This window comes from Gasterosteus aculeatus, chromosome 7 (genome assembly GCF_964276395.1).
Source record: "Gasterosteus aculeatus chromosome 7, fGasAcu3.hap1.1, whole genome shotgun sequence".
Lineage (NCBI taxonomy): Eukaryota > Metazoa > Chordata > Actinopteri > Perciformes > Gasterosteidae > Gasterosteus > Gasterosteus aculeatus.
The window spans coordinates 26,282,395-26,294,975 of record NC_135694.1 but is presented as its reverse complement, the minus strand read 5'-3'; the positions used below and the strand labels follow the sequence as shown (position 1 = coordinate 26,294,975).

The window sequence follows — 12,581 nt, the reverse complement described above, 5'->3', positions numbered from 1 at the left end:
CTGCAGGGCAGAACGAGCGCAACAGAAACTCAATTCCACACTCAGCTACTTAGAAAGGATGTTTGGATTGGGAAATGTTACTCATTCAGCAATATAATTTAAAAATCATCCATCATCCCAGAAAGAGCGCACGACTAAAAAGGGAACGTTGCCAAAACCTTCTTGGACCAACTTTATGATACAGTTTATACGTCCATGCCGCGCCAACAGAACGTATATAAGAAGCACACGGAGTCTCCGCTTCGAAGCCGAATCATATGGTTTGCTTTGTGTCAATCACAAGGAAGCCCCGCCCTAAAGTACATCCTGCTTTAGAGAACGCTGAAACTAGAGATTGTGACCATTATCTGATGTTTAGAATGTTTACTGAAGTGATACATCCAGGGAGAAGCAAGGTCGTGTATCTCAACCAGAGGAAGAATGCTAGTTTGAGGCCCTTAAAGTGGCTTCTCTCTTGTGCCTGGGACCCATCATGCCTCCTCAGTGTGCAGTCCGAACAGGCCCTCTACAAACCGACCAGCCTCTTCATCTCCTCCATAGAAGGCTTGAAGGCAGCCGACGTGGGAGTGCCGAGCGGCGCCGTAGAAGCTGAAAGTGCAGGTCGTGAGCTTGAATTCGAAGCGCTTTGTCGGCCGTCTCGTCTCCGTCACCGTCCACGGGGAGTGCCCGGGGTCAGGGTCACTCGCAGTCAGCCGCAGACTGGCACCCTCGCAGGGCGGACACTTCGGAGACACGCGGCGCTGAGGTCTGCGATGATCTTCCTAACCAGCGGGAGACTCCGCCACCCCCCCGTAGGCGCTCCGTCTTCCAACAATTGGACCAGATAGTTTGCCAGTTCCTAACCGGTACGGATGAATTATTAGCGCGCGTGTGTAATTTAATCGTGCCACAGAAACGACTGGGATCCCTTCCAAAACGCTGTAGCGCCTGTTCGCTCACAGGGCCGGAATGATGTAGTGTGCTATGGAGTTGCAGCAGCTAAACAAACTACAATTTGTTAGAGAAAAGAAACCATGGAAATATGAGCTTTTATAAACTAACACATGACAGGTGGTGACCGATCTTATTTGAAATCTGCCGTGATGAAAACCCCACATAGCTCTCAATGAGCCCCGAAAGTGTCTATTGCTGTTCTTGTAACACAGTAGTGGTATCAAAGCCAGAATCTACAATTCTTTTTTTTGGGGGGGTGGAGGGGGTCTTGCAGAAGAACACACACACACACAAACACACACACACACACAGAGCTTTCAGTGACTAATCTGCAGTGGGAGGTGGACAGCTTGAAGGGAACATTGCAGACTCCAGCTAAATAAACCATCTAAGGATTGACACATCTAAGTAGAGATAAAAGAAAAACAAGACTCACAGCGAGAATCTTCTCACGTATCTCGACACATCCCGCTTTTCTTTTTTCTCATATCCAAACATCAACAGACACACTGAGCTAATTCTCCTCATCAGTCTGTGCATTGCTCTGCAGCTTGTGTGGCGGCGACCGATCTCTCCAAAATAAAGACGGATGCGTCCCTTTGACATTTGTTAGAGCACAGAGAGCATATTTTTTTTTCCCTTTGGCGCTTGGAGCGAGTTCAGAAGTTTAAATACTGAATAGGACACCCGACGGCGTGTGAAAAATGGGCCCCGGTTTAATAATGCAGCGGCTCTTCTTCAAATGAGCGGACGGAGTTGAGCTGAGAAAGACATCAGTAATCATTGAAGCAGCGGCGATGAGCGTGAACACGAGAGGGGAGAGAACATTTGGTTTTGCGGCACTCCTTCAAAATAAGAGGCCAAAAAAAGAGGCGTTTAACACTTGCACTGACACTGAGGGGGGGGGGGGGGTGGGGGGGGGACAGCTAGTGCACAGGAATGTGTCTGTACGCCGGGGTTCGACGTAGGAAAGAAGGCCCCCGGGAGACGCTCCGAAAGGCGGAATCAAAACATGCACTCCGGGTCTCCGGGGTTGATGTCGAAACCAAGTGAATTCCACTTGGACTGTGAGCGGGCGCATCGAGCACCAGATGTAGGTCAGCCTTTGACGCAGTGAGAAAAATATCCCGGGCACAAATCGAATCAGGACCGCTGATGGCCGCCTGCTTCAGGCTCAGACGTCGACGTCTTGATGTGGCGGATGCTTTCTTTTTTTCTTAATCTATTCTTGCAACCCCCCCTTCCCCGCCCGCCCGCCCCCCAAGCGCCTTTGCTGCAAGATTTCATTCTATTTTTTAAATGCAACGATAAAAGAAAAAAAAACCCACAGGGCACAAGAAAGCAACGTGAAAACGCCTCACGATCCATCGTCTTTACTGTTGGCTACGCGACGCTCAGCGGGGCTCCAGCAGCTGTGATTAGTGTGCCGAGATAAAAGACGAAAGATGGACCTGAGATGGATGGCTTTTACTTCTGATGTAATAAAAAAAGGCCTTCCGTCACTCACATCTCACACGTGGCCTCGGGTGTGCGTGATTACAGGATGCAAACAGGCCACGTGCACACTTTTCTGGGTATGCTTTGCATGCTCCCTCTGCACCGGCTCGTCGACTCACGCCTCCCCATCTCTCCTTGACTCACTTCAAAGAGGAACCCCCCCCCCCCCCCCCCTCCTGCCCGCCACCCTTTCCCATCCCTCTAAAAGTGCCATTCTCCTTGGTGCTTATGGCTGATAGGCTGTGGCCTCATTCCCTCTCTGCTGCAGCCTGTCCCCATTGTGTCCCACTCTCGGGGAGCAGCGCGTGGGTGGAGGACGGACGCCCGACGTGGACGTATGGGCCGCGAGTGTCTCTTCTCGCCGGGCGACATTATCATCCACCTGCAATTCCCGGGTGCCCTATGCATCCTTCACTGCGAGAGGGGGGAAGAGGGGGGAAGAGGGGGGCACGGAGGGAGGGGTGAGAGAGAGAGACACGGACTGAGAGTACTTGTGGCACTCGGATGCCTGTTTAACTCTTGAGGAAGCTAATCATCGGATTGAGGTGCTGAGGATGATGGGCTACAGGCTTTCAGAGAGGAGGGGGGGGGGGAAGTTGCTTTAAATGCAAATCCCTTTCTTATAAAAAATCGGTTCCGTTTAAAAGGATTTCTGGGAAACGATCCACATTTCCACGGCAGGGGAGACGGTCGGCAGGAGAAAACAGCATAGCGCCAGTCAAACATCAAGGAGACAGAGGACGTGGAGAGAGTAGCAAAAGAAAAGGCTACATGTCTGTGAAAGAAGGGGATTGAGGCTCAAGTAAGGCCTCTTAGATAAAATAAAAAAACATCCTTTCTGGGTTAGTGAGTTTTGGGCTGAGGAGCTTTGTGCTATTCATCATGCTAGTTAAGTCAGGAGGTGACGAACAAATAGCTCGTGTGGGAGATGGGAGAATGTTTTAGACGATAAGGGGTTGATGTCAATCCATCCCTCCACTGAATGCGATCAGATTACATCAATGTGAGCACTGGATGTTTTTATTCCATCTGAAGAAGTCGTTCACGTGCTGGCTGGCTGAATATAAAAAGCAACTGGGGAGTGTTGCAGCATTTGTTTAAAGAGTGTAGATATATTACATACACATACACATATGCAGAAGTGCATTGGATTTCCCACTCTTCTCGCATCCAATAGCGTTGCACGATATGAACCGTGCTTCTTTGTGAACACAAATATGATGAATCCATCTTCTTTTTCATTTACGGTATCTTTCAATCCTGTAACATCTGATGAAAATGTGAATTAACTACTCAGTTGTCTCATTACTACCCGCCGACCCCCCCGGTGCATCTACTTGTGGCTCTGTGAGCTCATTGTTCCCGACGCAGGGAGCACGTGTCACGTCAGACTCAGGACAAAAGATGTTAATGTCAACGCTTTTGTTTTTGGGGTTGTTTTAGTTTGGATGGAGGGGAGAGTGGGGGGGGGGGGCGGTGCAATATGGAACGAGCCGCTGCTGTGTGTAAAGTTTGCAGGCGACAGGATGACAATTCGAGCTGAGGCAAAGGAAATGTGCTGTTTTTCACAACCGACAACCCGTCGGGCTCCTGCTTAACAAATGGCGCTGAGCAGCACTCTCTGGTTGCATTATGTGGAAAGGTGATGTGCAAACGGAAGGAGGTAACAGCTGCGCTGCATTAGTGCAGAAGCAGGAGATTGATCGTATAGAAAGATGGATTTACAGCGCTGCAAAAAAAAAAAACTGTGAGCGTCGACTGAAATATTCAATTTTGCTAAAGATGTTCAGCTGTCAATCACACGTCACCGTCTCAGATATTCCCCCGCCACGACGGATCGACAGTCAAGCTGCATGAACACGAGTAACAAGATCCTTGTGGTGCGGTTCAATCCACTAGAGCTGATCCACATTTCTAATTTGCACATCAAAAAAAACCCAGAGTAGACGTTCGGGGCTTTTTTTTTGTTGTTGTTGTAAAATCACAGAAAGGGTTTTTTCACGCTTGACTGAGGTGGCAAAAGAAAGAAAGCCATGGAAGCGCACTCAACAGATTGTTCATTGTGAACAGGAAGCATGTGACTTCTTTTTTTCACACAGGCTTCCCCTCCACCGAAGTGATGAAGAATTTCCTCAGACGAAAACATCTATTCAGTGTGGAGCAAATCAGGAGACGTTAACCTTCCCCCGAATGAACAGATGAAAGAAGCCTAAAAGCCACTTTTCCCCTCACATTTCCCACTTCCTTCTGGTTTCCCTGGGCTCTTACGCTGCTCTTTCAATCTACTCATCTTGTGGCGTCCTCTTCTAACTATTTGCCGCAACCGACGGGAAGAATTTGCACCACCAGCCGATTTCCTGGATGCAAACATTCAGAAACTCGTTTGCCCTTTTGGGGAGATTCAGTTGAGACGGGCGCTACTTTTCGATGGAAACGTGTCCATTGGTGGTAAGAGTGACTCTGTACAAAGCTGGTTGCACCTTCAGCGGATCCAACAGGTAAATCAGCAGCACGAGCTCTCAAAAACGCCTTTGAGCTGAGAAAGGAATACGGAAGATCGCCCTAAAAAGTTTAGATAAGTTGGGGTCACTTTCGAATAATGAACACTGGTATGGTTTGAGCTTTGGACCTGAGCAGTGCAGCGTTTTTGTCCCTGGCTGCATCTTTCCATCCGTACGAGGGAGAACCTGTATATGTGTGAATAACGAGGGGCAGGGAGGGAAACCCAATGGGTGCTTTACAGAGTGAGCCGGTGAGTGGGAGGATAAGAAACGTTTAGAGCTTACATTCTAACGTCAAATATTTAAAAATGGCACTCGGGCTGGCTATATTCGTGAGAATTACTAATCCTGGATCAAATAATTAAAAAAAAAGCTCATATCATTCCAGTTTAAGGTTCATACCTTTCTGTACATGACACATTGTGTGTTTCAGAAGAGAGGCCCTCCTGAATTAGCGTTTGTTTTTTCTGTGTGTGTGTGTGTGTGTGTGTGTGTGTGTGTGTGTGTGGCAACGTCTGTGCATCGTCATTACTAATTTCCACCCAAAGCATGTAATTAATTTCGAGCCAAAAGTAATTATCTGATCAAGAGGGTCTATGTTTTAATCTTCGCAGAGACAGAAGGAGGAATAGATCCACGCACTGAGCGAGCAACCGGTGCACGTAAGTGAGTCATTTATCCCGTATTTGGAGAAGGAGAAGAGCTTTGGCAGCTTGGAGCTTCACTGGAGGATCCCCGACAACGGGCGATCCACAGACACGGGAACCAGACATCTGGTTCTCTACCGCCTGCGTGTCCGTCCTCCTGGCCGAAACCTTGGGCGGAACCGGCATCGCCGAACCTCGGCAAACAGCCGGGTCGGCCGTTTAAAAAGGGATTTACTCAAGCCCGCCGAGCATCGTTTCCCACGCACCGATCCGAGGTTAAGCACCTCTCGCGTCCCAAAGAAACAAAGACCTCTGCGTTGAGTCGGGGAGGTGGAGTTCCAGCTGTGGAAGAAGCCACTGACTCCTCCAACGGCCTGATCCTTTAACGTCTGGGAAAGTCCCGAGCTTCTCGCTCCACGTACAAAAGTCAACAACAATTTTTATGTTTCTTGTTTTTCTGCCCCCGGCGAGAACTGGCAGACACTCTCTGCAGCGGGAAATTCACAATCTTTTCCCAGTGCTGCAAATGGAAGCATTGGGGAGACCACGGGTGACGTCCCCCTCCCCAACCTCCATCCAAGATCCACGACGGGGCATTCGGGTGCCAGCAGACACGTGACGTCCGGACTCAAACCAGAAGAAGTTGACAGATTCACGTTCCTGCCGCACAGTGTGTGCAGTCATGCGTGCTCGTGCTGTGTTCCGGTTCACAGCGGCTATTGATTGCGATGAACATATCGGGGGGGGGGGGGGGGGGGTTTCATTGTGGGAGAAACCATTGTTTTCAGGGCGAGTTTTATTTATTTTGGTCTTGAAACACCAAACTCACGTAGCAGCCCAGGTTTGGAACCGGAGAAACAAAAGCTGCGTTACTGATTAGTGCTACGGTTATAATAGCATCTGTCTCCATTCTTCACTCCGCGGCGCTGACTACTGAGGGGAAATGAGATCTAGGAAGCCCACTTGTTATGCCACAATGTCACCCTAAGCAGATCATCGGAAATAGGCTGAAGGAGAATAAAGAGTAGTCAACAGCATGCAGCCGACACAGTAGTCAGGTACCTTTTGAGAACCTTGCCAGTCAGTGGCTCTTAAAGGAGACCCAGTTGTGATCCGCTGATCCTCGGATTAAACAAAAAAGAAAAAAAGGCCTATTATTCCAGAAAGGATTTTACCCCCGGCCTTTCACAGGAGTGTCATCTTTTTTTTTAAATCAACTCAAATCAGTTTGGAGTTCCCTCCACACTGAAACTTCCCGAACAACATCACAGAAAGACGAAGACGTGTCCGGAGAATTAAAATGAACAAGACATCTGGGCCTTAAGACATCTGGGCCTTCTGATTGATTTGGATTTGTCAATGTGGCTCCTGCACCCCCTGTACCCCCCCCCCCCTCCCTTCCCTCCCTGCATTAAGCCAATTATCCAGACACTGGCCCTGTTGTTATGCTGATGATGCCAAGCTTCACTCGCCCCCGAAACCAGACGGTTTGAAAGCAGCATTTTTCTTTAGCTTCGTGACAGCTCATGTCTGACTGCTCCCCGCAGAGTATACAAAGCTGACCCGCGACCTGCTAGTGGCATGTCTGCTGCAAGAAACGAAAATAAATGTTGATCCAGACTATATACACAAAAAGTGTTTGATGCATTTCCCACACTGCGTCACATAGATCTCAAACGCCAACTCACAGAAAAATCCCCCGCTATGATCCTCAGGGCACTGAAAGTTGCGTAATAATTGATCTAAGAGGAGCTGGTTAAGGGTCTCCAGGGTGCTGCCTGTGGACCTTTGACTCTAAAGGGAAAAGCAGTGTCTGAAGATTTTGTTAATTCTTTGACTATGCTGGAAGAAACACTTTCAAAATAAAATACAATGAGAATGAGGTGAATTAAATGTAAGCTGTGTACACCACATACTGTTATTTCCTTTACTGGGTTTGCAGCCACGTGCTGCCATAACATTTCCAAGACCGTTCCACCGAGATTTAGGTCAAATCATTGCGTTTGATGGCATCGAATGCTCGTGTTTTTTTTTTTACTGCTCTTTTTTTTTGTGTCCAGAAACAGTATTTACCACAGAAAACCATTCGACTCGTGTACAGTCTCCAGACTCACCTTCTTCTGCAGAAGCCAGGAGGGGCCGGTGGAGGAAGAAGATGCACCCGAGCAGCACGACGCTCCTGCACGTCAGCCCCATGGTGTTGAGACCCAATGGTAACCAATAACAACAAAACAAAATAAAATAAAAACTTCTTCCGAAATTGACCAACTTTACGTTGCGATGAAAGTCCGGTCTGGAAAAAACCCCAAAGAGCAGTCAAAGCGTTTCACCTCCCCGGTCCTCTGTCAGCACAGAGTGGACATGGTCCACACTTGCTGTGTCCTCGGCTTTAAATGAGCGCTTTTTGTGCTCCGCGTGACTTCTCCCGATTCTTCTCCCCCCCCACGCGGATCGATGACCGAGCGGGTTGAGTCCGCGGACCCCGGACACCTCACTTCATCTGCGTTGGTCCTCCACATCGGTTCATTCCCACATCCACAGTTTCCTGCTCAGCAAACAGCGTTTTTATTCTTCTTCTTCTTCTTCTTCTTCTACTTCTTCTTCTCCCTTAAAAGCACGAGACTGTTTGCCTGCTATCACGAAACAGCGGTGTGGATTCCTGTGCGACACGTTCAGACCCCCCCGGAGCCCGGATTAACGGACAACGACTGGACCGAAAACCCGGTGTGAGATGTTCTCGTTTGTTCTGAGCGGGTGCTGAAAGTTGCGCGCTCTAGCCGCTCGTCGGGTGAGAAGTGGACGAGTACTTTGGTCAAGGAGGACCTCGTCGCCGCATCAAACCTCAAGTCGACTGCCACCAGCAGACTCCGCCCACTGACTCTCGTTGCCATAGCAGCAGAGTAAAAATCAGAAAAAAGAGATAGCGCACCGAGTTTCCGGTGGGCGCCTACAAAATCAAACCCATATGGCGAATAGTTGGAAAGCAGCAAAAATAATAATAATTCAGATTTCTTGTTACGGTTCACTTTGTACACTTTGTCCCTTTAAATTTTTCAATTCCAAGTGTTGTGTCACTCTAATGTTCTGGGTCTGTTGTTTTTTTTGTTCTTCCCCATGGAGTATTAGGTTAGATGGAAGCTTTTACTTTGACAACAGATTCGCAATACTTTCGCTGTTATTTAGACTGATTACATTTCCCTTGACTCCAAAACAACGATGAGGTCCGTCCTATCTACAAGTGGACTGTTGGCATCCTGTCAACTGCCATCGATGTGAAATCTGCAAGTATGTGTTGGAACAATCAAGCAACGCAATATCCCAACCTCACATCCAGATGTTGGCCTGATCCTACACCCAACTTGGCCTGATGAAATCCCTGTTGGCAATGGAAAGCAACTGATTGTGCATGCATAATTAATGCCAAATGTTCATCTTTACTGAAATATCTTTGGTGCAGCGTGCGATGACTCCCCATTTGGGCAACTCATTGCCACAGAGCAGGCAGTTTAGAATACAGAACTTCAAGGGCACACGTGCAGGGCTGATAACTTCTGGCACAGGGGATTTGAACACTTGGCCTGCAGATATGGTCTCCGGTTGAGGTCAATTGAGCTGAAGTCTGCGAAATGCAGATAGACCAACAGGCTATCTCCTGACTCACAGACCACCCTACTACCTGCTTTCTTGCAGTCTCATGAAAAAAGACGATTTGCACAATTAGCCGTGTTAGCATTATAAATGAATAAAATTAAACGTGTATGTTTTATAACATTTTGTAATAAAGGACTATTTTATCTTTCTTTTAAATGGGCATGTTTCCCCGCAGCATACCATCTGAACGCAGACGATTTTATTAATGGCCATGTTACCGAGTCACTACATCAGTGCAGCAGCGCGGCCTATTTTCTTATTTAATTAATGGGTGTTTGACTCAAGGAAAGCTAAGTGCAATCACTTTTTGAAGACGGTCTGCAGCATGTATAAGAGGGAATGCAAATTTTAAGTGCAAATGACAAAATGTAAATAAGATATTTGCAATTCAAGCTCAGTAAAAAGGCCAGACCAATGTTTAATGTTGGCGAGGCTAGGGCAGTGTTTCCCGCTTTCTGGATTAAGCTTGTCTTGTCCATGTTTGTCTGTAAAGTGTGTGAAGTAGAATAATTGGGTGGAACAGATTTAATTTATCCATCCCTTTGAAATTGCGAGAATGAAATGTTTTTTCTTGCAAGTAAGATCAAAATATAGAAATGAGCACAGCACTTGTCCTTGACCTTGGTTTTAATCCAATCCCTGTTGCTCAGTTATACAACAACTGCTTTTTCTTTCCTTTCTGTCCCATTTGATAATATGCTAGTATGTTACATAATTGTAAAGAAACTCAAAACATAAACATAAGCATGAGGTTGGTGCTTAAGGGTGTACCAGTCAGTACGGCGTGCATGAAATTCCTCTTCTATCACTTCCACCGCCGGCGAGCAGCGGCGGGAACTTCAACGGGCAGTAATTCTGAAACAAACAAGTCAGAAATGTCCCTGAGAGGTTGCATTTCGCTTCTTCCCAGTAAGTTTGTGATTCGATTTGAGCGTAGGACCAAGTAGCTTCTGGATAAAAAATAACCACCAAGAGAAAACCAGGCTCACATCGGTCAGCTGTTTGTGTACACAATGCTCATTTTTTAATGTCATTTTTGTTACTACTATGTTATAAGACGCTTAACTGTCTTTTATCGATTTGACTTTGGTGATCCCCTGACATTTTGTTTAGTGCCACCAACAGGTCAAAGCTTACTTGTGCAGTGAAGCATCTCACAATGTTGATGGACTGGCACCGCAGTTTGTTCAGCCATTATTTGGCCCCCCTGACTCTGGCGCTACCATGTGGTTGACACAACTACTGGATAGACGGCCATGGCATGTTACACAGTAACTCACCTCAAAAAACCTCCGTGATCCATCTGGGTTTTCTCCAGAACCATCAACAATCTTCAGTTTTGTCTCCTGCTTTACTTAAAGATAGCTGTTAAACATTAGTGTGTTAGTTATTACATGCTCATTGACGTTAATATTTAACTCAAAGCACTTGTGTGTACTTTACATTATTTTGACTCAAGCAGATTGAAACATGTGGACAGGAGGAGTATTGAACCATCTGGCTGAGCTAAAACCATAAAACCATCTAACAGTATGCAACCTGCACACCGGGTACAACTAGTGCAAACATGTCCTAACATCTTCTTTGCCAAGCCTCTTTTGGAACAAAGAGGGAGCTCCATTATTGACACACAAAAGAATCACAAGGTTGCCATTTTTTTTTTATTCTGTTCTTGGAAATTAAACAATGTCCCCAAAACCTTTAATTTTCAATCATGTTTTCATTTGCAGCAGCATCTATCTGGTCTGCACACTTCACTCGTCTGTGTGTTCAATATTATTTCAGGGCGCACTTGGGTGTGTCATCCGTAGTATTTTCAAATTCCAACGTTTGCATATTGCTACATTATGTTCCATTGTCGTAATTCTGGGATCATATGCTTCCATAAAATGAATGTGTGCATTGGGCTCGGGTGACATAATAAGCCTTCATGAGCTAAGCTCTGCCCTTGCAGATGAAGCTCATAACATAAAACCAATGCAATTCAATTCAATTCATTTTATTTTGTAAAGCCCAAAATCGCAAATTACAAATTTGCCTCAGAGGGATTTACAGTCTGTACACATACGACACATCGGCACAGGAAAAACTCCCCAAAAAATGAAAAGCCCTTCCATGGGGAAAAAATGGAAGAAACCTTAGGGAGAACGTCAGAGGAGGGATCCCACTCCCGGGATGGACAGACTACAATGGATGCCATGTGTACAGAATGAACAATGTATAATACATTCAATTCCTATGACAGAAATTATTCAAATAGTTGTGAGTACGGCAGGACCACTGCAGGGACAACCACCATCCACAGAAGCCTGTGGAGGGAGAGCACAGAGACTTTAGGAGAGGGTAATGTTGGATTATGAGTACAGTAATATACTTATTAATTATAAAATAATAATGATGATGATGTTGGCAGCAGCAGGCGTCAGCAGGGCCACGGCAAGTGTCAGGACCAGGGTCCAGAAGGAACTACTATCTACGGAGACCTGCTAGGGGAGAGAAAGCACAAAAAACTCCCATAAAGAAGCTGAATTAGTGATATGCATTAATAAAACATGAATTATTGTGGAACGAGAGTGTGAGAGAGGAGCTCGGTGTGTCCTCAGAAGTCCCCCAGCAGTCTAAGCCTATAGCAGCTTCACTAAGGGCTGGTCCTGGCTAACCTGAGCCAGCCCTAACTATGAGCAAAATCAAAGACGAAAGTTTTAAGCTTTATCTTAAAAGAGCTGACTGAATCTGCCCCCCGGACTGAAAGTGGAAGCTGGTTCCACAAAAGAGGAGCTTGATAACTTAAGAAACCAGAAAGCTGTGTTTTTAAATCGCTGTCGTTCTCTCGCTTGGTGAAACCTTGCTGAGAACAGAACAAAAATGTTGTCGCTTTATATTAAATTCAATGAATGTTGTATATTAAATCCAGAAAGTAATACTCCCGTGAAGCCGACGTGACGTTTTAATCAGTGCAATGGGCATACAGATGACATTAATAAATACACGTAAACATGCCAAAACACTCTTCACAAACCATTTCCTTCTTTCATAGTTTACCTATTCCCTGCAGATGTGGCGGAAATGAGGTGTGTTTCTTTCTTTCTCTCTCCAGACTATCGTAATAAGCCTTTAAGAGTGAGGAGAAAAAAGGCGGAAGAACCCATTGGGTTTAATCCGACTAAAGTCTGAGGGCTGTGGCAAAAAAATCCACATGAGTCTTTGATATCTTTCAACTTAATAAGGCAGCTCTTTTGAAACAGCACAAAGCAGCATCTTATAAAAACCTGCACCACACCCTGCGCACACCGGGCTGAGGATGAATCATCCGATGTCTGGGCAGTCGCTGGGATTCGTGTTAGAGGAGAAC

At 46.4% G+C, this 12,581-nt stretch overlaps 1 protein-coding gene across 1 annotated transcript in view; it reads right to left on the bottom strand.

Annotated features, from left to right (window-relative positions):
* LOC120822468 (ephrin type-B receptor 4a) overlaps positions 1 to 8,665 on the bottom strand; it is a 30,541-nt gene extending 21,876 nt beyond the window's left edge. Inside the window, exon 1 of the mRNA XM_040182189.2 lies at positions 7,693 to 8,665. Coding sequence (XP_040038123.2) covers positions 7,693 to 7,774 — 82 coding nt within the window. The 5' untranslated portion in view covers positions 7,775 to 8,665. The remainder of the gene's footprint in view (positions 1 to 7,692) is intronic.
* Positions 8,666 to 12,581: the final 3,916 nt, after the last annotated feature.